General features: G+C 37.5%; 1 protein-coding gene across 1 annotated transcript in view; it reads right to left on the reverse strand.

The window, feature by feature from the left end:
• LOC123237877 (sodium/nucleoside cotransporter 1-like) overlaps positions 1 to 22,894 on the reverse strand; it is a 112,533-nt gene extending 89,639 nt beyond the window's left edge. Inside the window, exons 1-6 of the mRNA XM_044665072.1 lie at positions 22,806 to 22,894; positions 17,118 to 17,214; positions 16,674 to 16,762; positions 15,267 to 15,358; positions 13,051 to 13,237; positions 464 to 605 (exon numbers count right to left, since the gene is read on the reverse strand). Of these exons, the coding sequence (XP_044521007.1) occupies positions 464 to 605; positions 13,051 to 13,237; positions 15,267 to 15,358; positions 16,674 to 16,762; positions 17,118 to 17,201 (594 nt within the window). The 5' untranslated portion in view covers positions 17,202 to 17,214; positions 22,806 to 22,894. The remainder of the gene's footprint in view (positions 1 to 463; positions 606 to 13,050; positions 13,238 to 15,266; positions 15,359 to 16,673; positions 16,763 to 17,117; positions 17,215 to 22,805) is intronic.
• Positions 22,895 to 26,965: the final 4,071 nt, after the last annotated feature.

A 26,965-nucleotide genomic window follows, 5' to 3' on the forward strand; every position in this document is an offset into this window, starting at 1 on the left:
CTTCTAAAAGCTTTTTGTATTCATGAGCACAGGGGATTCATTTTCTCTTTCCTCTCTACCTGCAAGAGTTTGTATCACTGTATTAATTCAAGAATTAAGATTTGGTTGAAAGTAGCCCAAGACAGTTAATGTTATAGTCATACTTTGCAGCCCTTGCCCTGCAACATGACCTGCCTAAGTGGGAAAGAAATCTACCTTCTACTTGAAAGGATTCCTGCCCTGCTTGGGAAATGCCTTTATCCAACTAGCCCTCTGGAATACTTTCACACTCAGCTTGATCCAGAATGACTGGAGCTTTGCTAATCTCTGAGAACCTCTCAATCACCTTCTACCAACCCCAGGGATTGTATATTCACGGAGCTGTACTCTCTGTGTTAGTAGGCAGCTGCTGGGCTGGGGTGGTTAGTTACATCTTTCCCAGCCCCCTGATGTCAGTCAAGGCTACAGCTAGGCTGTAACTTACTGCATGGTGATGTTTGGAGCAAATAAAAAGGATGGTGATGAACAGACAGAAACCAGTGAAGGAAATCAGTTGCTTTGGATTTCGTGAAGTGTCCAGAATTAGCCACAAAACCAAGCTGATCAGAATGGCTGCCCCAATACCCCTGCAGAGGGAACATATTATTCACATATAGATGGACCTGTAGGAGCCCAACTAGATTAGTAAAAGAAAGAATAATAGGCTTTAAAAGAATTCAATAACCATCCAATCAATCCCTCCCATCTCTACACAAGACTGAAAACTATACCCAAAAGATAACTAACTGTCTGGGCTCACAGAATCATCATGATGTTAGAAATAACTAATCCCTCTCCATGTACTTAACTGAAATGAATTCTTTGCTCACTCAAAAACTGGGCTGTAAGAATTTTTTAAAGTTTAAAAATATATTCAAGGCTAATAAAAGCAACTATTATTACCTAACAGAATGTTCCCAGAAAAGTGTTTAAACTTTAAAATGCAAATTCTAAAAACTGCCCTGTAGCACAGAAAATTATACACAATTTGTATGACATTTTATCATTCTAACTTTGGGTTTAGGAAAATATCTAGATAGAATTATGTAGAATCGATTGCTTTTCGTCAGTTGAACCTCAAAATAATCTTGATGTCCATAATAAGAATTTTTAACCCATTTTTATTTTATAAACTTGTCAGATAAAAACCTCTAATATCTCCCCTAACCTTAAATATGTAGGAGACAGCTAAATTGTTACCATGTATTTTAATATTCTGATGGTTTCATAGAATTTTAAGAGAGTTTCTACAATTCTACGATCTTTTAATTACCAATCAACAAGAAAACATTCTTTAAATGTCAAACCTATATCGCTTCTGCTGTAGTTTAATTTCATACTCCCTTTTTAAAGGTTCTAAAAATAAGGAAATCTATCTGTGGGCTGCCAATAAATACTAAAAAGAAGTAATTTAATAAGAATGTTAACTATAAATTATTTGGATAATTATCAAGTATCCTCCCAAAGTAAAAATTCCTAACTTCTGTTTCTAACTCTGCCACTGAAATAGAATGGACTTGGGCAAGACATATTCATTCATATCTTAAGTTTCTCCAGATACCCAACCATTATTTGACAATAGGTATCTCTGTCCTTTAATTCTCCATCTTCACCAAAAAGACTGGAACATATAAAAATGTTTACATAGTAGATCTTCAATAAAGCTAGCATTCCTTCTTTATCTTCATATAATAGAAAAGTTCTTATAGGGGTCCATTTATCTAAAAGCAGAAACGTCAATCAAATGAAAGGTATTTGAAATATTCTTGTCAACCTAGTTTTGACACTGAAACCTTTAGATAAATTAGAAAAGATCTGGTTTTTAAGTAAGTTGTAACTATTAAATGGATAACTATATGAATTAGATTCTTGATGGTGTGTGTTGTCAAGGTAGCCATTTAAAGTATCATAAGATATAGAGATAAAAGAGATCTTAGAGATCATCTAGTTTAGTCCTCTAATTTTACAAAAGTAACATAAATTGAGGCCCAGAGAAATTACATGATAATCCAATATCACAAAGGTAATAAGAAACAGAGTCAGTATTCCAACTTGAGTCTTCACAAGTTCAAATGTATGGTTCTGTCCATCTCTCATATAATACAAAGCACATTCATTTTTCTCTAACTGTACAAACTAAGGGTTATATATTTACCACTAAAGCAATCACATTGGTTGAAGAGGAAAACATACTCTTTAATAATTAATAATTTTATAATTTTATATTAACCAGATTTCCTCTTCTTAGGAATTCAAGGGATGACTCTCTAGAGATAGGAGAGAGAAGAAATATTTGGAAATGAAGGAGATGTAAATGATAAAGATTTTAAAAGCAAAAACTACAAGATATTATAACTGATTGGTATGTAGGGTGAAGCTGAAGACAATGCTGAGGTTATGAACTTGGGAGAGTGGAAGGATGCTGGTGTCTTTGAAATCAGTAGGGAAATTTAGAAGAAAGGAGGGAGAGATGATGAGTTCAATTTTGGAACATGAGATGTCACCAAAGACACCTAGTTTGAAAATGTTTGATTTGGAATTAAGTGATACATGGCTGAAGCTCAAGGGAGAATGGGGATGGGTATATACCTCTGAAAGACATCTGCATATAAATAAGAGTCAAACTCCGGGGAAGCTGAAGAAGAGAGAGAATGTAAAGGGAGAAGAGAAGAGAACAGAGGACTAAACTACGAAAAATTGGAAGGGGAGATATTGATAATAATTAGTATTGATTGCCTCATAAAGCAGAGAAAAAATAGTGAAGCTTAAAACCAATTTAAAGGAAGCTTGGTAAGAGATACAAACTGAGCAAAATTAGAATGAGAATGTTTCAGGTTAAAATGGTAGTAAGATAACAAAAAGAAGAAAAATGGAAAAGATCTACAAATATCTTTATAACAAATTATTTTCACCATCAGAACTGTAAAGCCACCAAATTGAATTCAGATGCTACAGTCCTGGATATGCTTATATGGGAGGCAGTAATGGAACTAAAGGGAATAAAGATGGGGGGAAACTGCCACTTTGGACCAACTGTTAGTACAGGAAATTAGTACAGGAAGTGACACAACTGAGGGAGCACTGAGGGATTAATTCACAAGGTATCTGAAAGAATGGGAGGGTAACAAAGGTATAAAAAATCTCAGACTGTATTAATACTGAGAAAGGTGACAAAGTGAATAACAAGCTATATTCTACTTTTCTATTTAAACAAAATCTTTATGAGACTTCTTTACATATAAATCAAAGGCATCCTTGGTTAGGATATCAATAGGAAAAAGACAGGCGTTAGCAAATAATTATACAATAAACCACATCTTTTTTTTTCAGCCTTATTTTCTGTCTTAGAATTGATACAAATATTGGTTCCAAGGCAGAAAAGTAGTAAGGGCTAGGCAATAGGGGTTAAGTGATTTGCCCAGAGTCAAACAGCTAGGTGGTAGCTGAAGCAATATTTGATTCCAGGACTGACTTTCTATCCACTGAGCCAACTAGTTGCCTCTAATGAACCACATTTTTACCTCTTTGTATTTGACTAGAAGATATAGAGAATACATAATCCAACTTTGCTAATTGTTTGATTATGATAAAAAAAAAGTCTTTGATTGGATAGAGCCTTGACTCTCTTCTAAAAAGGCATCTCATCCACATATCAAAATAATTCAAGAGTTTTGGAGGACATCATATCAAAAATAACCCTGTTTAATGAAAAAAGAAGATGCATACTCAACAAATGTGTTCATAAGAGATCCAGCAAAGTTTTAGTTTAGTTTCCGACCAGAGAGTCTTTAGTTTATGGATGACATTAGGTAGGATATGTCAATGACAAATGGTTCTGGGATTACAGGAGGGCTGAGACTGACAGAGAGACATGCAGAAAGATCTCTTTGAACAGTGACAAAGTTTAATGATTTGAGGTCCACAATTTATAGGGTAAATGACATAGGTAAAGAGATTAGGGAAGCTTCATACAGAGACAATGATAAAATGACTTACAAGATAAGGATAATGGATATACATTACTTCCATGATTCTTGACAAGAGTTTTCTATAGGTGATAGATCAATATGTCAATGTGACTCCTTAGCTGGGTTCATATGTCAATGTGTGACTCCTTAGCTGGGTTTCTCATGGAATTCTTGCACCAGTAATTTCCTGGCAGGACATTTGGTATTTTGGGGAGGAAATTGGATCAGGTCGTCATGCTGGGAGGGGAGAAGCTACATGTCTTACTGCTTTTAAGCTAATGGCTACCCAGAGGTCTTGCATTCTGGTGTATACTGGACATATTTCCACAGCCTTGCTGAATGGAAAGCCCCCGACTTCCTAACTACCCATAAGTTTTACGTACATTGGGCATGGAAGCCCCTCATTTTCTTATGTTGTTCCCACATGTCAACTCCTAGATGTAGAACCTGCTAGGAGAGATCCAGAGCAACTTTAAAGAGTTTAGGCTGATCATCTATACTGAAAATTTCAAGTGAATGAATGTCTATTGCATAGATTATCACATGTAGTTAGACTGACAAATCTATAGAACTTGTCCATCAGTGTGCATATCTTGAATAGACAACAATTGGGGCCCAAAATTAAACAGGAGAAAAAGAATGGATTAGGTTGTCTTCAGGAAATTTCAAAACACTTTTTAATGACTCTTATTATATGGGAGCTTAATAAGCTTCTCCCATAAGCAAAGGTCCATCATTATTTTTTAAAGCTCTTTACCTTTTGTTGCAGAATCAATACAAGTCTTGGTTTCAAGGCAGAAGAGTTGTAAGGACTAGGCAAAAGCAGTTAAATGACTTGTGCAGGGTCACATAGCTAGGAAATGTCTGAGACCAAATTTGAACCCAGTTCCTCCCAACTCTAAACTTGGTACTCTATCCATTGAGCCATCTAGCTGACCTTGTCCATCATTAAAATTTTTTTTCAGTTAATATAGGATCAATTTTTGAAAATTATTTTTTTGACATTTTAGATTCAAGTTTTCTCCCTCCCTGAATAGTCTGATATAGGTTATATTAGTACTTTCATAAAATACATATTTCCATCTTGCTTAGGCCATGATACAAGTCATGTATCATACATATGATAGAAATTTCAAGAAGGAAATCTACTGGAAGATGTCATACCTTGATCTATAATCAGACTCCAAAAGTTCTTTCATTGGCTGTAGATAGCATTTTCATCACCAATCCCTTGTGATTATCTTGGAGACTTGCTTTGCTGATAATGGTTTAGTCTTTCACAGTTGATTATCATATTTCTGTTAGTATATACATTGTTCTCCTAATTCTGCTCACTTCACTTTGCATCAACTTCATATAAGTCTTTCCAGGTTTTTCTAAACTCATCTTGTTCATTCCTTATGGTGCAATAGTATTCCATTACAATCATACACATCTTCTTCATCCATCCCCCAAGTGATGGACAGCCCTTTAGTTTCCAATGCTTTGCTACTACAAAAAAACACTGCTAAAAACATTTTGTTAACAAGTGCATCTTTTTCCCTTATCTCTAATCTGTTTGGGATACAGATTCAGTAATGGTATTGCTGGGACAAAAGATATACATAGTTTTGTAACCCTTTGAGTCTAGTCCCATCATGCTCTCCAGAATGGCTGTATCAGCTTACAGTTCCATTAACATTGTGTTAGTGTCCCAATTTTCCCAAATCTCCTTCAACATTTATTATTTGCCTTTTTGGTCAAGTTAGTCAATCTGGTAGGCATGAAGTGGAACCTCAGAGTTGCTTTCATTTGCATTTCTGTAATCAAGTGATGTGGAGCATTTTTCCTTCTGACTATGGATAGTTTTAATTTCTTCCTCTGGGAACTTCCTGTTTATATCCTTTGACCATTTTTTCAATTGGGGAATGTTTTGTATTCTGACAAATTTGACTCAGTTCTCTATATTAAAATTTCAGAGAGTCTTGTCAGAGATACTTGCTAACAGGTTTTCCCCCCAAATTTATTGTTTCTCTTTTAATCTTGGTGCATTGGTTTTGTTTGAACAAACCCTTTTTAATTTAATGTAGTCAAAATTATTTATTCCACTTTTTCTAATGTTCTCTATGTCTAATTTGATTATAAATTCCTCCTTTATCCATAAGTCTGACAAATAAACTTTTCCATGTTCCCCTGATTTGTTTATGGTGTCATTCTTTTGATTTTATCCTGGTGTATGGTGTGAGATGTTGGTCCAAGCCTAGTCTCCGCCATACTACTTTTCAGTTTTCCTGGTAGTTTTTGTCAGAGAGTGAGTCCTTTCCCCAAAAGTTTGGATCTTTGGGTTTGTTGAACACTAAGCTGCTATAGACATTAACTGCCATGTGTGATTGCCTAATCCATTCCATTGATCCAAAACTCTATTTTTCAGACAGTTCTAGATTGTTTTGATGATTGCATAGTATAGCTTGATATCTAGTATAGCCAGACCTCTTTCTTCTATATTTTTTCATTAATTCTCATAATATTCTTGGCTTTTTGTTCTTCCAAATTAACTTCATTGTTATTTTTCTAGTTCAATGTACAATTTTTGGGTAGTTTGGTTGATATGGCACTGAAGAGGTAAATTAATTTAGTTTTTCATTTTCAGTACATTGGCTTAGCCCATCAATGAGTAACAGTTTTCCCCATTGCTTGAGACTAATTTTATTTGTGAGAAGAGCATTTTGTAATTGTGTTCATATACTTGCTGGGTTTATTTTAGTAGGTACATCCCCAGGTATTTTATATTGTCTAGAGTGATTTTTTTTTAACCCTTACCTTCTGACTTACAGTCAATACTGTGTATTGGCTCCAAGGCAGAAGAGTGGTAAGGACTAGGCAATGGGGGTTAAGTGACTTGCCCAGGGTCACGCAGCTAGGAAGTATCTGAGGCCAGATTTGAACCTAGGCCCTCCCATCTCTAGGCCTGGCTCTCAGTACACTGAGCTACCCAGTTGCCCCCTGACTAGAGTATTTTGAATGGAATTTCCTTTTCTTTCTCTTGCTGTTGGATTTTGTTTGTGGCAAATAGAAATGTTAATTATTTATGTGGATTTAATTTCTTCCTGCAACTTTGCTGCAGTTGTTAATTATTTCTATTAGTTTTTTAGTTCTATTAGTTCTCTAGGTTTCTCAAGGTATAGAGTCATATCTGCAAAGAGTGATAACTTTATTTCTTCAATGCCTATTCTAATTCCTTCAATTTCTTTCTTTTTTTTTTTTTTTGCTCTCATTGCTATAGAGAGCATTTCTAGTACAATATTGAATAACAGTGGTGATAATGGACATTGAAAGTTTTAGGTTTTAGATAGATATCATCACTTTAAAGAAAGTTCCCTTCATTCCAATGTTTTCTAATATTTTTATAGGGATTAGGCATATTTTGTCAAATGCTTTTTCTGCATCTGTTGGAATAATTATGTGGTTTTCTGATTTTTTTATTGATATAGTCAATTATGCTGATGATTTTACTAATGTTCCTGCATTTATTTACTAATAATTCCTCCATTCCTACTATAAAACTCACTGTTTTGTGGTGATTGATTGTGGTGAATGTTTTTTTAGTATAATGTCATAATCTCCTTGCCAGTAGGGAGATTGGTCTATGGTTTTCTTTCTAGTTAGAGTATCAACACTATATTTGTGTCATAAAAACAATTTGGAAGGATTCCCCATTTTTCTAAATAGTTTGTCTTGGAGTTAGTTGTTTTTTTAATTTTTCTAGAATTCACTTTTGAAACCCTCTGGCCCTGGGGCCTTGTTCTTAGCGAATTCTTTGATGGTTTATTAAATTTCTTTTTCTGTGATAGGGCTGTTTATTCTATGTCCTCTTGTTAATCTATGCAAATAGTTTAGATTTTTGTTAAGTATTCATCTATTTCACTTAGGTTGTCAGATTTTCTGGCATATAATTGGGCACAATAACTTCCAATAATTGCATTGACTTCCTCTTCATTGGTTGTGATTTCTCCTTTTTCATTTTTGATGCTGGAAATTTGGTTTTCTTCTTTTTCTTAAGTTAACCAATGTTTTGTCTATTTTTTAAATTTATTTTTCATAGGAAACCAACTCCTTGATCAATGGTTTTCTTACTTTCAATTTTATTAATCTCTCCCTTAATTTTCAGGATTTCTAGTTTAGTGTTTAATTGGGGATTTTAAATTTGTTCTTTTTCTAGTTTTTTTAGTTGCATACCCAATTCAATGATCTCCTCTTTCTCTAATTTATTGATGTAAGCATTAAGAGAGAGGAATTTTCCCCCAAATACTGCTTTGGCTCCATCCTATAAATTCTGATATGTCGTCTCCTCATTGTTATTTTCTTTAGTGAAACTTTTTCTATGATTTGTTCTTTGACCCATTTGGTCTTTAGAGTAAGACTTAGTTTCAAATTTTAGTCTTTCTTTTTCCTGCCCTTTGTTGAATATGATTTTTATTGCATTATGGTCTGGAAATTATGCATTTAACATTTCTGCTTTTCTACATTTGAATGTGAGGTAAATTTTATGCTCTATTATTGGTTAATTTTTGTGAAAGTGCCATGTACAGCTGAGAAAAGGTGTATTCTTTTCTATTCCCATTCAGTTTTCTCTAGAGGTCTATCCTATCCAGATTTTCTAAAGTTCATTTATCTCCTTAATTTCTTTTTTTATTTTGGTTGGATTTATCTACTTCTGTAAGGAAAAGGTTGAGGTCTCCCACTAGTAACTTTTTAATATCTATTTCCTACTATAACCCAGGTAGCCTTCCCTTTAGGAATCTGGATATTGTGCCTTTGGGTGCATATATGTTTAATATTGATACTGTTTCATTGTCTATGGTGCCTTTTTTCATAGTGTAATTTCCTTCCTTATCTCTTTTGATTAGATCAATTTTACCTTGCTTTGTCTGAGATCATGATTGTTATCCCTCTTTTTTTTACTTTAGCTAAGGCATAGTAGATTCTGCTTCAGTCTCTTAATTTCCTTTATTTTAAATGTGTTTCCTATAGATACCATATTGTGGGATTCTGGTTTTTAATCCATTCTGCTATCCTTTTTTCATTTTATGGGTGAGTTTATCCCAATCCCAATCCCATTCATAGTTACGATTACTAATTTTGTTTCTCTTCATCTTATTTTCCCCGTTCATTCTACTCTCTCTCTCTCTCTCTCTCTCTCTCTCTCTCTCTCTCTCCCCCCTTTCACCATTTATGGCTTTTTTTTTTGCTTTAGGCAACTACCTCCCCCAGTTCACCCTCCTTTTTAGTTCGTCGCCCACCTTCCTTTATTCTTCTTACCTTCCTACTTCCTTTTAATGCAAGGTAGTTTTCTCTAACTGCCTGAGTATAGGATTATTTCCACTTTGAGCTAGCTTTGATAAGGGTATGGTTCAAGTATAGTCACCCCAAACCCCCATCTTCTCCTCTACTGTATTTGTCTCTTACATGCCTCTTAGAGGTAATTTATCCCCTTTTATCTCTCCTTTGCTCTTTTCCCCATGTGTTCCTCTTTCCCAACATTTTTTTTTGGTGATGGTGGGGCTATCAGCCCATCCTATTAGCTTCCTTCCTTCTTTCTATGTATATTCCTTTTCATTGTTTTAATAGTGATATCCTTCTTAATTATCTTAGGTACTTTAGGTATATTACATATTTTGAGTACCTTACCTTTCTTAAGTATCATAATTATCTAATTATTTCATTTCTCACCTTCCCAGGTATGTTGATGAATGAATTCAACCTTACTGAAATCCTTGAGTTTTCACTTTACCTTTTTATCCTTCTCAAGTGTCAAATCTGCTCATCAAATTTTCTTTTTAGTTCTTTTTTTTTGGTCAGGAAAATATGAAATCCCTCTGGTTCACTGAATGAGAATTTTCCCCCTGGAGGATTATGCTCATTTTTGTTGGTATATAATTCTAGGTTGTAGTCCTAGATCCTTTGCCTTTTGGAATATCATATTCCATGCCTTAGAGTCCTTTAATGTAGAAGCTTCTAGGTCCTATATAATCCTAGAGTTTTGAAATTTGGCTATAATAGTTCTGGAGTATTTTGTTTTAGGCTCTCTTCCAGGAAGTGATTGGTAGAGTCTCTCAATTTCTATTTCCCCTACTTGACTGAGGATATCAGGAAAGTTTTCCCTGATGGTTTCTTATAATATGATGTCCAAGCTCTTTTTTTTTTTTTATTGTGGCTTTCAGGAATTCTGATGAATCTTGATTATCACTACTATATCTGTTTTCCAGGTTAGTTATTTTTCCAGTGAGGTATTTAAGATTTTCTTCTATTTTTCATTTTTTTCATTTTGCCTCATTGTTTCCTGATATTTTAAGGTTTTCATTAGCTTCTATTTGTTCAATTCTAACTCTTAGGAAGTTACTCTCTTCCTTGAGTTTTTGTGTTTCCACTTCCATCTGGCCAATCATACTCTTTAAAGAGTTGTTTTTGTCAATTTTTTTTTCTGGCTTCTATCAATTCCTTAGGGAGTCATTTTCTTCAATGCCTTTTTTTCCTTTTGGCCTAGTCTAATTTTAAGGGAAGTGGTTTCTTCAGTGAATTTCCCCCCAGCTGTTAAGTTTTTCTGTCAGTTCTCTTATTATTTGGTTTCTTAAGCTCTTTTCTTTCAGGGATTCTTTTGGGGCCTGACATCCTTTCATATTTTCCTTTGTAGCTTCACATATTCTTTTCAGCACTGTCCTCTTCTGAGTTCATATTTTGATCTTCCTTGTCACTAAAGTAACTTTCTAAGGTCAGTGTTTTTTGTTTGTCTTTTGCTCATTTTTCTAAGTTTTTTTCCACCCATGTTGCCTTATCTATCTACTGAGGTACCTCTCTGTTCCTGGGATAGAGGGTGCACTACCTTCAAGCCTGCAAAGTATTCTACTTGGGGTAGGCCTGGTTACCTTTCTTTCCCATGGTCTGTCTGTCAAAATGGTAGCCCTGCTGGCTTATTCTGGGGAGGTTTGTAGCTGTTTTATCCAAATGTATTCAGCACCTTGTGTTAGCCTTACCCCAGTTGCTTTTTGGGCGGGGTTGGTCTCCACTCTGCTCCTTCCCTGCTCCTGTCAAGTGGCTTGGGCTGATCAGGTTGCTCTGGACTCTGCTGCCTCAGGTTCTCTGCTGCAACAAGTGAGTATGGAGCTTCCTGTGGTTCAGCTAGTCCCCTTATCTGTTCCCTTGTGGCCTTGGGGCTCAGCTACTAGTGGTAGGTGATGTACTATAATCCATTTAAAAAGCCAAAGGTCTTTTTTGGGATAAACTATATTTGCCCATCTTGTGTTTTTTGTGCAGTTGGTTTTTTGAACCCAAGCTACATTTAACTGTATTACACTTCATGCCTTATTAGCTTTAGTCCCTCATTCTAGTCTGCTGAGGTTTTTTTCAAATTCTGACTCTGTCATTCAAGGTATAAAATCTCCCTCCCAGCTTTGTATTACCTAAAAATCTGAGAGTTGTTTCAGCCAAGTCTTTACACAAGAGCAACTCCCCACTAATTCTGATCTGTCATTCCCACAATGCACAAAAGCTACTGGGTCTCAGGAGAGGAAGTATGCAATGCAAACAGAAATGATAAAATGTGATAGGATAGGAGTGCCTCAGAGAAGGTCTCAAAGTCAGTGAGATGTCACAGTAGAAATTGTAGCATGCTTTTCCCTGCTGGCGCTATAGCTGAGGCCACTCGTTTTTCTCTAGCTGCAGCAAGAAGCAGTCTGAGAGTCCTGCCAGTGACAATCATCAATCTATAAAAGCTTTAGTTCCCAAATCTTTGTCCCTAGTTCTGGAGGAAGACAAGTCCTGGTTCCAGAGTTTCTGGGTCTCACTTACTAGCCCTTTTGGAAGCTGCATCAAAAATGGGCTGCATTATATTATCTATACTCCTTTGTTTACTTTCAGGATCACTAGCAGCAGATAAGCAAACTGAACCATGCATTTCCTCGAAGTTCTGAGTCCAAAGTGTCCAATATACTATCTGGGGGTCTTCATTTCACACTGTGTGTATGTATACACATATACATATATACAAACACACATACATAAATGCATATATACATACGTATATATTTATTTATGGCAATTATATCCTGTTTTATTGATGATACTAATTCTATACAAAAGTAAAACATAGTATCCAAATATTTAACCAGTTTTATAACGATACTCTTATCTAGTCCACATCCATATTATTCATAAGAATAGCACAAGAAATTTTGTCAAATGCTTTGCTACATTCTGGGGTAAACTCATTTATAGTGGCTCCCTAACCTACCAGCCTGGTGATCTGTCATAAAAGAAGTTAGGTGTGTCTGCTTTGACCTATTCCATTTTTCTTTTAAAATAATCCTTATCTTCTGTCTTAGAATCAATATTGGTCCCAAGGTAAAGGAGTGGCAATTGATGTTAAGTGACTTGCCCAGAGTCACATAGCTAAGAAGTGGCTGAGGCTAGATTTGAACCCAGAATCTCCTATCTCTAGGCCTGACTCTCTATCCACAGAGCCAACAAGCTACCCCTAGTATTTAGTTTTGGAATGAATGGAGTAATTTTCATAGCAGAATTACTTTCCTAAATCATTATGCTTAGGCTTAAATGAAAAAATTAGGTCAGAGCCACCTATCATTGCAACAGATTTGTTGTGTAGATACCAAATGTTTCAATGGCCCAAAGGCATACCAAGTTGCAGGAAGAAAATCAATCTAGAATTAGGATTTGCAACTAAAAGGTAGATAGCAAAGAAGATGATCATTTGATTTATTATCATTTATGTTTGTCTATATACATTGAAATGACAATGTTATATTAATAGTTGGTTTCCCTGACATGAAAATAACTTTATACTCCCTAACTGATCCAATAGTTAAGAATAAGTAAACCAATTGTTTTAAGCATTTTTGTTAATTGGAGGTTGTAACAAGACCCAATAATAATTCCAAACTCTTCTCCAAAAAAGACTAGCCAGAGAATTTCCATAAATACACAAATGCAATTTTTTCAAATGTTCCAGATCTAAGCTACTACTAGGATTCTTGTGTTGAAGGAAGCAGCCCAACTCTTTTTTGTTACTTACCATTTCAGGCAATAGTTCAGGCGGGATTTTCCAAAGACCTTGAAATATCTCATCAGCCTCTTCCCAAAGAGCCTATTAAATAATAGGCTATGGGACAGGAAGAAGAACATCACACAGGTGAAGATGAATAAGGCCAAAGCCCTCTGGAAATCCAAGACACAAGCAGCCAACAAGAAGGCAGCATAAGCTAATGAGAGGGGAAAATGGGATAATCAGGGACTCAAAGAAAGTAATCATAACCTTTGCCCTCACTGTTTCTTTTACCCTACAGAGGCTGCCTACTGGTTGGAAGACAATGGACATGTATGGGGAGAAAGACTAATTCACCCCCTAATATATCTAGGCTCTGAAAGATGCAACTGCTCAGGCAGATGCTGGAATAGCCATGACCTCCTAGAAGAATCCTCCAGTTCACTAAGGGGACACGCACAAAGAAACCTTCAGCAGCTTTGCTCAAGAATTAAACAGAATAACAACAGGGAAAATATCAAGAAGTTAATTCTTAAATTAGAAAAAACACAAAATGTTTGTAAAGAGCCAATTCATTTACTTTTCTTCAGTTTTTTGTTTGACAGAACCAATATTTTAGAAGATGAAGAGTGAAAGAAACATAGTAAGGATGGATTAGTTAGGTGGCTCAGTGGACAGAGAACCAGGTCTAGAGCTAGGAAGTTCTAGATTCAAATCTGACCTCAGACACTTCCTATTTGTGTGACCCCAGGCAAGTCACTTAACCCCCACTGTCTACCTCTTATACTTCTTCTACCTTGGAACCGATATTTAGTATTGATTCTAAGATAGAAGGTAAGGATTTAAAAAAAAAAACGTTAGGGTCCCTCAGCATATTTCTTTTTTTTGTTTTGTTTTGCTTAAACCCTTACCTAAGTATTGGTTCCAAAGCAGAAAAGCAGTTAGGGCTAGGCAACTAAGGTTAAGTGACTTGCCCAGGGTCGCACAGCTAGGAAGTGTCTGAGGCCATATTTGAATCCAGGACCTCCTGTCTCTAGACCTGGTTCTCTATCCACCAAGCTACCTAGATGCCCCTAGGACCCTAATTTTTAGGAAATATGAGCTACTGCCTCTTGAGGAAGATTCCACGAGAACCCATCAGAAGGGTTGGTGTAGTTCATATTGCCAAGTGTACAAGCATCAACAAGACAGTATGAGAAACAGCCATGTACTTATTTGAGGGAATGTGAACAAAGGGTCTCCTTTGAACTACAAATTCCAGAATACCAATCAGTTCTTGATCTCCTGTTACACTAGGGTTGTATGCAAGATGCTAACTGATTTCTTTTTAAGGACAATGGAGGAAAGGACCTAATACATAGATTTTTTTTTTTTTAGGTTAGACTATAACGGTAGAAGGAAGGGAAAATCATAGAAGAATCCCAAAGGTAAAGCGGGTGACAGTCATGAGTAAGACAAAACCTGTAGTCTCTGATCATCATCATAATCCCTTATTTGAACAGAGAGTTTAACAACAGCTAGTTCTGGCTTTGGATTGCAAAATCCTGGACAATCCACTCAGAATCAAAAGTCAGAGGAGGGGGGGCAGCTGGGTAGCTCAGTGGATTGAGAGCCAGGCCTAGAGAGACGGGAGGTCCTGGGTTCAAATCCGGCCTCAGAAACTTCCCAGGCAAGTCACTTGACCCCCCCATTGCCTACCCTTACCACTCTTCCACCTATAAGTCAATACACAGAAGTTAAGGGTTTAAAATTAAAAAAAAATTAAAAAAAAGTCAGAGGAGGTGGTAACAGGTGCTTTGGAGAAATAATCTGCCAGTACATGACACACTTCACTGATACTGCTTTGCATGTAGCAGGTATTTAATAAATGTTGGTTGTTCATTCCTTTTGTTTTTTTAAGCTTTCTCTGTGAGTGGTTGAGGCCAGAAATGATAGAGATCTCTGGAAAAGGCCAGAAGAATGCCTCGAGTAAGTCTAAGAACAGAGAATATAAAATGTGGGTGGTTCTTCAGAAAGAGAGGTCAGAAACAGGAAACCTCAATAGGGCTTTTTCCCCCCATTAATCCATCAAGGTAGAGTTTTATGGGAAGTCAGGGAAACTTCAACAAAAGGATCTCAGGGCAGAACAGAGCTAGAAGGGGTAACCTGTGAGAATGATCCTGGCTTCTGAGGACAGTTAGGACTCTGCTCATGTTTTCAATCTATAACTTTTCTGCATTTTGAAAGTACTACATTCAATGTCTCACCTACACACATCAATCCCAGCAGGATCCACCAAAACAATTGAACATGAACTTTGCAGAAGTTTCTTGCCTTGGAGAGAGACTTCAGACTCCTCCTGAGAAGAATGTAAAATGCATAATGTAGAAACCACTCTGATATATTCTCATCAAGTTTCATACTCAGAAGGGGACTGTTGGCTTCAGGCAGATTCTGGCCTTGTTTAAGAGGAGGGGATGATGAGAAATCTTTCTGATAGAAAGCTTAATATTGACCTTGGTTATATAAAAGGGCCATATCCATTGAACACTACATCAGAGCAATCTGAACCCAACAGCATCCCAATTAATCCAGATTATTAGAAGGTACAGGGTAGTGCTTAGGAAAACAACTCTGTATTCATTTGTTTTTCTGCCACTCGAATATACCAAATAATCAACTCTCACATTGTGAAGTGAATCTGTGATTTTTTATTTTATTTTTATTTTTTAAAAAGCCTTACCTTCTGTCTTAGAATTGACAATAAGTAACAGTTCCAAGATAGAGAGGTAAGTGCTTGGCAACTGGGCTTAAGGGACTTGCCAAGAGTCACCCAGGTAGGAAGTATCTTAGGCCACATTTGAACCCAAGATGTCCTGTGTCCAGGCCTGGTTCTGTCCACTGAGCCACCTTGCTGGCCTTTTTTTTTTTTTTTTTTTTTAAGAGTACCCTAGCTGGAATTGCAGGAGTTTCTCACAAGCCAATCTCACTACTGAGTCAAACAGGAACTTGACCATTTCTAATTCTAATCTGGGTTAGTTTATATCTATTTAGTCAAGATGGTGACTTCTGTCCGCAGGGGTTCACCATTTTATTGCTGAAATGAATGTGAACCCTGGATTGGCACAGCCTGTTGCCACTCTGAACTGTCTAGCTCATGAGATTCACTGGTCTCAGCCTCAGCTGGAGCTGCTGGAATTACACATGTGGGCTACCATGCAGTGTTAGGCTAGTCTAGTCTCTTTTTTTCTCCATGAGCCATTTCTTTGCATTCAATAGGTGTGTAGTTCACATTTTTAACTTTCTTTTCTAGGTTGTTGATTGTGAGAAAAGTATAGATTGAGCTTTATTTGAGGAAGATAGAGGCAGAGCTCAAAGCAAAGATATTCTGAATACAGAGAATATAGTCCAAACTGATGTTACATCTTAATTAAGGCTTTTTTAGGAAAAATTTATTAATATGCATTTTTAAATGAAAAAAAAAAAACCTTTCAGGGCTAGATTTCTGAGGCAATAAATCTCTTGAAAACAGCACCTCTGAAGCTTTGTTGCCATCTGCTGGCCATAATCTCTCTAGCTCAACCCACCAGAAAGCAGAATCTTTCTTTAATGTCTTTTCTTATGTTTCCCTTCTTATCACATGGAAAAGGTAAAAAATTAAGGAAACCTCATACCTCCAAAAGAGGAGAGGCCAAATTTCTTCTTTCAGATGATTCTCTTCTTCTTTAGTCAGTGTAGTTCCCTCTGTATTCTGTTTATCCTCCTAAAATACCAGGCAAAATTACTGTGTTAGGCTTTTAAACAAAAAACAAAAAAAAAAGTACAGTAATTTGAAAGAGATTGCTGGGAGATTTAAGGGAAGAAGGCCATTATCCTATTTGGGGATGCCTTGTTCCCACATGGAAGTTCCTTCCTCCTCCCCCTTTATTTCTGGCCCACTGTTACTCATATTTTATGTTCCCCATATGGTTATTTATGAGGCTCCTTCAATTTCTTTATAGCTTTAAGTGGAAAATAATGCCATGGTGACATGGCTTAGAAAACTAGGGGGAAAATGATGTTTCTGACAGAATTAAGATGAATACACAAAGCTACATGATTAATAAAGGCAAAGTTACCATAAGCTCCAACCCTAGATTCTCCACACCATTCTCCAGGGAAATTAAAGAAATGGGCTCTTTTTCTCTCTTTTCCGCTTCCATCTCCTATCTTCTGCTAAAAACAAGTAAATAATCCAAAGCTGAATGATAATCAAAAAAGTTAATAAGCAACAAATCATGCATATTGTACAAGTCACTCTAAAACAGAAAGATACTTCTGTCCAAAAAGAAAACATCACCTAAGCCAGTCAGCAAGTATTTATCAAGAACCTTCCATGCACAAGGCATATTGCTAGATGCTAGGTATATCAAGACAAAAACCAAACAGACTCCCTAAATGAGCTTACATTCTATTAAGGGAAACAAAATATGCCCATACAAGTAAATTTTAAAGTACACAAAAAGTTAATACAGGTGGAGCTAGGCAGTTCAGTGGATAGAGTGCCAAGCCTAGGTTCAAATCTGGCCCCAGACACTTCCTAGCTATGTGACCCTGGGCAAGTCACTTAACCCCCATTGTCTAGCCTTTACTGCTCTTCTGCCCTAGAACCTGTCAATTATAAGACAGAAGGTAAGGGTTTAAAGAAAAAAGTACATTCAAGGTGCTTCGGGGGAAGGGGAGGTTAATGCTTGAATTGACCTTTGAGGGCAGCTAAGGATTCTAAAGTATCCCATGTATATCTCAAACTCAAGCCATTTTGGAGGGGTAGGGAAGGAAGGTGGTCACCCTCCAATCCCCCACCCTGTCAAAAATAACGGTTACTGCTTCCTCTGGGAGCTAGAGTAGCTTTGTGTGACTGGGTTTTTGCTTGCCTCTTCTGTTTGTCTTTTCCTAAATATAAATGACTGGAAAGCAATCCTGAAGCGGCTGTGTCGGGTTTGGAAGCCACCTTGTGAGTGATACTGAATCCTCCATCAGAGAAGTCCCCAGCTACTTCTTCAGAACTCTGGAAGATGACTCCTGGCCAGAGAGTAAGTTTAACCTTTCACTTGCCATAAGAAGTAGACATTGAGGCCGACAATGCAGAAACTCAATGAAAGTTAAAAGATGACCCTTCAGTATCATATAATCCTAAATACTGCTTCTTATTCATTTAAGACTCAACTTCCTGGGTGAGTATAACAATAGCTGTATATCCTGCTTTTAAGTGTGTGAGTCTGTTTTATTAAGCATTTCTTTAGTATAGGAAATACTTATCTCATACCCAATTTACACTTGTGTATTGTGTATCTTTCTATCCTCCACTTGGGGAAGCCTAGAGATAATCCAAACCTGAGACACAAGTAATTTTTCCTTGAGGTACTGGGGTGGGGGCATAATAAGCCAGAGTGCAAGAAAAGAAGTCTGGAGGACTAAACCTTGCTGATCTGTCAAGTTCATTTGTTCAGATTAAGGGAACCTCAGTGGAAAGGGAGAAGGTACAGAGGTCTGGTCCCTTGGGAATGGCAGTGATTTTTATTGTATTACACTATTACCTGTTTTCTGATTTAAAAAAGAGATGCCTAATTAATCTCCTTTGGATCAGGACTCTTCCCCTCTCCAATTCAGTTCTCACATAGCTACCAAAGTAGTTTTTCTAAGGAACTGCAGCTATTCTCTTCCCTGTGACTCCAACTACTGAAGCCTTAGGAGAAAAAAAGTTATTAATATCAAAGTACTTGGCACTACAAAATAGCTTGGTATCAGAAATATGTTTTGGGCTATCTAAATGACACTAAAAATGTTTGTTCATTAGCCTTTCCTCTCTTCTATGATCCTGTCAGACTAGACTATTTGTCCTGTGGACCACCAGGCATTTACTCTCTGTCCTGACACTGGAGGCTAAGGATCACCAAAGCTCCATCTACCCTGTGAACCCTCCTACACATTTCTCTCATTATTAGAATATGAGCTTCTTGAGAACAAGGCTAATTTCATTTTTCTATTTGTATCCCCATAAAATAGTACTTTTGTAAAAAGTATTAAAAAATTTTTTTTCAATCACTCATTCACTCAAGAGGAGTAAGTTTTGGAGATGAAAAGATAATGAGGTCCATTTTGGACATGTTAAAATAGAGATGCCTATGTGGTATTCACTTCAAAATGTCCAATAAGCAAATGTTGATGCAAAATTTGAGGTTCAGGAGAGACTCATTTACTCATTACTACCCAGACTATTGCAATCATCTCCCAACGGGGCTTTGAATCTCTGTCCCTATCCTCCATACTATCTTATATAGCAGTGATGGTGAACCTTTTAGAGACAGAATGCTGTTCTCTTCCCCCTCCCTACCCCCCCAAAGGGTGAAGTAAGGAATGTCCTCTGTGAGTGTAGAGAGGGGAAGGGGAGCATTCCAAGTGTTCCACTCCCCTCCAGCTCTGCCATCTGTGAGCTGCCCACCTTACCCACTGTGCACTCCTACTGGGCTGCTGGGCAGAGGGGTGGGGCATGTGAAAAAATGCCATCAGGGATGAAGGGGGAGGGGAGCAGCTCTGCCTGGGTCCCTCTGCCTTTCTAGTAATAAACTTGAGGTGGGAGGAGGGGAAGGGCAGCACAGGTACCCACAGAGAGAGCTCTATGTGCTATCTTTGGCACCTATGCCATAGGTTCGCCATCACTGCTATATAGTGATGCCAGATTAATCTTCCATATCCATATAATCACATCATTGCTTTGTTCAGCATCTTTTAATGTTTCTCCATTGCCAACCATGCCAAGTTTTAACTCCTTAGCTTGGTAGATAAAACACTCCAGAGTCTGGTGTCACCTTCCCTTTCTAGTCTTATTTCATATTCTTCCTGTCTATATACTCAGCTAAAGTCACTATCCACCATCCCCTTTACTCATGCTGTCCCCATGTCTAGAATGCCTTCCATTCTCTCTCTGCCTGTTGAAAGTCTAATTATTCTTTAAAGTCCAATGTTACCTCCCCTATGAAGCCTTTCTGGATAACCCCCACTGGTAGCTATGTTTCCTTCCTTGGAAATCACATAGCAATCATTTCATGCCTCTGACATTTTTCTCAAGTGTAATTTTGTATTGTAGTTATATATTTCTACTAGACTAAGCTTCTTGAGGACTGTGACCAAGTCTTATCTCAATTTAGTATCTTTCCAATTTAGTAAGTGCTAAAAATATTTGCTGAATGCAATTGACTCTTTACCATCCCACTTCCTTCTTTGGTCCCTTCCTCTGAACCTCATGTTCTTCATTTGTCAAAAGGAGAGAATACTTGTAGTATTTATCTCTCAAGGTTGCTATGAGGAAATCACTGTAAAATTTAAAACACTATAACAAGATAAGCTATTATTTTCATATGTGAAATGAGTTGTTCAAAAGCATTGAATGTTGAAGGTTAAATTACCTGAGAGGAATTTGAGTTAAAGTTTTTTAGCTTGGAATCTTAGGGCCATTATGGTATTATGCATAGTTAGGAGCAAGAAAGTGATGGAAGAATAAGCAGCTGTTATTGGCCTTAAGTTGATGGCAGTATATTCATTGTAAGATGTCTTATACTCAAAACATCATGACAGTTCTTTAAGGGTCTATGGTAGAAGACCAACAAATCAGCCCCAGGAGTGCTAGGTACTAATATTACTCCCAACAATCCTCAGACTATGAATGTTCAGAAATGTGAACATTTCTTCTCCCCTTGTTAACTACTTCTAATTGAGGAAAAGTCAGAGATGACTTATATACTACTAGTACTGTCAACAAATGGCTTTGTGATAGGATGTGTGAAAGTCAGAACTTTTAGGTCAATACCCTCCCTCTACCCCAACTTATTTTCCCCCAAGATATGAGATTCTTGATTTTGTAAATATAAAAGCAAACAGGTCCAAAGTAAGCAAGTAATCTCAGGGCTAGTCAAGTATATATAATTGACCCTTATAGGGGTAAACACTGGAATTCAGAACTTCTGATTATTTCCAAAGATTCCTCTCCCATCTCTTCAATGCTAACCCTAAGCATTCACATCTCCCTCTTCCCCATGGTTTCTTCTTTATATTAATTCAATTATTTTCTTTTTTAATGCAATTATTTTCCCACTAAATTCCTACTTATGTGCTATATTATGGTATGGAGGGAAAGGGTTTTTGGAGGCCATGCCAAAGGAGTAAAAACTCTGATGGTTCTTACCAAATTGAAAGACTTCAAGTATGGTCAGGTTGTAAATTACTAGTTTTTCCTCTGAGCTAACTTGAAGAGGCTCATCACTAAGAAGTCTGACCATGTGGTGATTTTTTATTTTTGTCTTGTTTTTCCTTTTAAGCCATGGCTTACATCTAGCAGTTGGAGTTGTTTGAACTCTGATTCTGTTACCTTAGACAAGCCACTTAATTTCACTGAGGCCTCATTTTCAAAAAATCATAAATTTAGAGCTAGAAGAGCCTGTAGAAGCTTATTTAGTAGTAAAACTGTAAGGCAATGATATTAAGTGACTTGCCCAGAGTCACACACTAGTATTTGAGCCAGGTTTCACACTTGGCTCTTCCTAATTCTATCCATTAACCTATCAAGTTCCTGTCACACCAGGCACTGTGCTAAGTGCTAGGGATACAAAAAAGGAGCAAAAGACAAGCCTTTGAGAAGCTTATAATCTTTTTCCCTTTTTAAAAAAAGTCCATGTGAGGCGGCTGGGTTGCTCAGTGGATTAAGAATCAGGCCTAGAGATGGAAGGTCTTAGGTTCAAATCTGACCTCAGACACTTTCTAGCTGTGTGACCCTGGGCAAGTCACTTAACTCCCCAAAGCCTAGCCCTTATCACTCTTCTGCCTTGGAGACAATACATGGTATTGATTCCAAATCAGAAGGTAAGCGTTAAAAAAAAAATTCCAGATTTTACAAAACCAAATATAACAAGCATTTCCATATACAAAGGAAAATATTGTACATAAATGAAATCACAAATCTCTTATATATTTAGCTTATTTTTCTTCATATCTACATAATCCCTTCTCATATCCCAGAACGTATCATCTGGGAGACCAAAATGTACATATAAATTAAGTCTTTCATATTATACCTTTCAGTTCACTTTCTAGAGATAACTGTCAGTTTATTCTTCCAGAAACTTATAATTTAATAGAGGTGCTTACAATCTGTGCTTACTTATCCTGTATAAATATATAGCTTGCTTTGTTTATATTTGTTTGCATGTTGTCTCCTCCATTTGGAGTAAGCTCCTTGAAGGCCGGGACTGTCTTTTGCCCTTTTTTTATATCCCCCAACGTTTAGCACAGTGCCTGGCACATAGTAGGCGTTAAATAAATGTTGATGAAATCTAATTTAATAAATTAAAAGATCTGATCCAGTCCCTTCTAGCTCCAAGTCCTGTAAACCTAAGAGGAACCCAGGGAACCTTTATTAAGGCACAGAGAAGCGATCTAAGTGGGTGAAGGGAGTCTCCATAGAGAGAACATCACCTGACCTTGAAGTACGGGTTGTCAGGTTTTTTGTTTATGTTTTTCCACACACACCTCTTCGCAAATCACGGCTCCCATTTCTCCTCGGGCCTTTTTACCTTCAGCCTCCTTCATCTAACCTAATTCCTTTCCCTTCCGCCCCGTTTTCTCGTTTTTTCCCATTTCTTTCCAATCCCTCCTTCATTATTATCTCCCTGCTCCCATTCCCTTCTTCTTACCCACACTCTACCCTCCTCTTCCCCGCTACCTCCCCGCTACCTCCCCGCTACCTCCCCGCTACCCTCGGTCCCTCCTCTCACCAGCCCCGAGTGCAGCTCACGTAGGGGTGGAGAGAGGCTGGGCACAGAGGCTGTTGGTGACCTGGGCGCGAGACTGAGCGCTAGGAGAGTCACGAGAAGGTCACGACTCCGCCCCACCGTTCTCATCCCGCTTTTTCCCTTTTTACGCCCCGCCCCTACCAGCTTTCCCTCCCCCTTATACGCCCCGCCCCCTTACATGGCTCCTCCTCTTCCCTTCACTCCACCCTCTTATGATGTGCATCTCCCTTCCGCTCCACCCCTCCTCCTCATTCCATTCCGCCTTCCCCATCTGGCTCCTCCTTTACTCTTTATTTTACCCTCTTCTAGCCTACCCCTCCCTTCTGCTCCGCCCCTTCTCTTTATCCCATCCCACCCTTCTCCATCTGACTCCTCCTCTTCCCTTCACTCCACCTTCTACCAATTTGCTCCTCCCCTTCATCCTGTCCTCGTCCCGCCTCTGCTGCCCTGCCCATCCTCTTGGCCCTGCTCCTCCTTTGATTGGGAGAAAAGGATGAATAAAAGAAAGAGAAGTTGAAATGTGAATAAAGTAGAGGTTTAAAAAGAGTGAGGGAGAGGGAGAGATGGATGGGTAAGAGACTATGATCAGGAGCAGCTAAATGTCTCAATAGATAGAGAGCCAAGCCTAGAAATGGGAAGTCTTGGGTTCAAATTTGGCCTCACATGCCCCTTGACTGTGTGACCTGGGCAATTCACATAACCCTGTTCCCTAGCCCTTACTGCTCTTCTGCCTTGGAACCAATACTTTGGATTGATTCTAAGACAGATCAGAAAGAGAGGGATTTCAAAGTACAAAATCAACAGGGATGTTGCTATTATGGGCAATGGAGAGATCTAAGGCGTGGCCATCTCTGTGAGTAACTGAGTGAGGCTGCAAGCCATGAGAGCTGAAGTGATGGATGTGTGAGGGGAAAGGATGGAGTGGAGAAAGATTCTGAGCCAAGTACCAAAGTCATTGAGAAAGGTTGGAGAGAGTGGCCTGGACGACAACACATCATAGTGGACAAGACAATACTGACAAATGGAGGGAGTTTCAAAGAAAGAGAGCTTGATGAACAATCACAACACAAGGAGGCTGAGTAAACATGTAGCAGAGAGGAGCAAAAAGCAGGCTGACTCCTCCTGACACAGTGTGTTGGGAGAGATAAGAGAAGTAGCTGTCCACTCCCTTTTTCTGGCCACAAGCTCTGTGAAATCCTGTTGCTTGGTTCTTCCTTAATGATCTCTTGCAGCAAATTGGGACACTAATGCGTTGTTGGTGGAGCTATGAAATGATCCAATCATTCTGGAGGGCAATTTGGAATGATGCCCAAAGGGCTATAAAACTGTGCATACCCTTTGATCCTGCAACACCACTGCTAAGTCTGTATCCCAAAGAGATAATAAAAAAGGGGGAAAGGACCAACTTGTACAAAAATATTTATAGCAGCTCTTTTTGTGGTGTCAAAGAATTGGAAATTGAGGGAAAGCCCATCAGTTGGGGAGTGGCTGAACAAATTGTGGTATGTGTTGGTGACAGAATATTATTGTGCTATAAGAAATAATGAGCAGGATGATTTCAAAAAAAAGCTGAATAAGATCTACACGAACTGATGCATAGTAGTAAATAGAACCGGGAGAACATTGTACACAGTAACAGCAATATTGAAAAATGATCTGGGACAGCTCTTGAAGGACTTATGACAAAGAATGCTCTCCATTTCTAGAGAAAGATACTGTTGGAGTCAGATGCAGAGAAATGTATATTCTTTTTCACATTAGCTTTATGAGTTTATTTTGGGGTTTTGGTTTTGTATAAGTATTCTATTACATAATGACTAATATGGAAGTATGTTTTGCATAATAATACATGTATAACCCAAATCAAATTACTTACCATTTCCAGGAGTGGAGCGAGAATAGAGGGAGACAATTTGGAACTTTAAAATTTGGAAAACGTATTTTGAAAATTGTTATTACATGTAATTGGGAAAATAAAATATCTTTGAATAAAAACAAAAAAAATATATCTTACAGCCTTCTTTCTCACCCATCACATGCCTCTTCAGTACTTTTGTTCTTCATATATTGATACATTCCATGACTCACAGCTATTGGTATATTCCATGACTCACAGAAGAATATTGATGTTAAAACAGGTCCTTGCTTCAAGGAGAAGCTTGAGATCACTAAAAACTCTTGCAATCTCCCAATGACTGGCATCCCCAACATATTAAAAGACCTAGAAGTCTAGGACATTTTTAAGTACATTTTAAGGGAAAAAAGCCATATGCTGGAGGAATGAGGAATTACAGTAGAGTTAATAATGTTCTGGAGGAATTTTAAGCCCTCTCACTAAACATGCATAAATAGCTTTCAAACATTCATAGTGACATTCAAAACTCCAACTTGCTCATACAACTCAGAGAAGCATTCTTTTCCTCCATTTGCCCCAAATTTTTCATCAAGCATATATGAAATCATATTACACTTTGTTCCCAACCAATTTCTGTGATAGATTCCAATATTACATTTAAAATGTTTTGTCTAAAATACTTTTACTTCTTTAAAATTAAGGACATTCTGGGGGCAGCTGGGTGCCTCAGTGGATTGAGAGCCTGGCCTAGAGATGGGAAGTCCTGGGTTCAAATTTGACCTCAGACACTTCCTAGCTGTGTGACCCTGGGCAAGTCACTTCACCCCTGTGGGCTAGCCCTTACTGCTCTTCTGCCTTGGGCTAGGCAATGGGAGTTAAGTGTCTTGCCCATGGTCACACATTAAAACCCACATTAAAACCCTTACCTTCCATCTTGGAAGGTAAGAGGTTGTTTTTGTTTGTTTGTTTGTTTGTTTAACATTTATTAATATTCATTTTTAACATGGTTACATGATTCACGCTCCTACTTTCCCCTTCACCCCCCGCACTCTCCCCACCCATGGCCGATGCACATTTCCACTGGTTTTAACGTGTCATTGATCAAGACCTATTTCCAAATTGTTGGAGGTTGCATTGATGTGGTAGTTTCAAGTCCACATCCCCAATCATGTCCACCTCAACCCATGCGTTCAAGCAGTTGTTTTTCTTCTGTTTCCTCTCCTGCAGTTCTTCCTCTGAATGTGGGTAGTATCTTTTCCATAAATCCTTCAGAGCTGTCTTGTGTCATTGCATTGCTGCTGGTATAGACGTCTATTACATTCGATTTTACCATAGGGAAGGTAAGGGTTTTAATTAAACAAACAAACAAAAAACTAAGAACATTCTTAAGACAGGTATTAACTAGGCGCAGAGAGGAAAATATCTGTCTGGTTTCAGATGGGTATTCACTTTCATCGTAGAAAGGTGAATCAAAATGAAAATTTTGAATTTTACATGATTGTTAAAGACTTTGATGGGTTAATTGTAAGGTATTAAATCAGTTTATGTTTAATTTAACACTATGTATTAAATCAGTTTGGTCATTAAAAAAGATTTTAAAAAATTATTTATTAGTTACATTAAAATTCCCTGATATTTCATCCCCCTCCCAGAAACATCTTCTCTGCAACAAAGAAAAAATGTACATATAAATTCTGTATGTATATATGCATATTTATATATGTATATACATGTATATATAAATTCTTTCATGTTTCTATATATCAGTTCTTTCTCTCGAGGTGGATCTTCACAAGTTATTCTTGAAATAATATTCCTGTTGCTGTATATAATGTTCTCTTGGTTCTACTCATTTCATTCTTCATAATTTCATGCAGGTCTTTCCAAGTTTTTAAAAAATTATCCTGCTCTTCATTTCTTATAGTGCAATAGTATTCCAAAACAATCATATACCACAGCTTGTTCAGCCATTCCCCAATTGCATTAAAAAGGAATTTGAAACCATTTTGTTTCAATCATAAAATGAAAGGGCAAGGGGAACAGATAAGAGGTATCAAATGTATGGCTCTGGCTCTCAGGAACTCCCCAGTGCAACCTGAACTTTATTAAAATGTAATTGAGAAATGCTTAACAAAAATTTAAAATATAATACAAGTTAATGTTAATTTATGATCATCTAAGTTCATATATGGTTTTAGGGATCCCACTGGACTAGATGACATCTAAAGCTATTCTAGCTCTAGATTCTATGAGCTATAGTCAAATATTGTTTCACAGTAGAACTGAC

This window comes from Gracilinanus agilis, chromosome 2 (genome assembly GCF_016433145.1).
Source record: "Gracilinanus agilis isolate LMUSP501 chromosome 2, AgileGrace, whole genome shotgun sequence".
NCBI lineage: Eukaryota > Metazoa > Chordata > Mammalia > Didelphimorphia > Didelphidae > Gracilinanus > Gracilinanus agilis.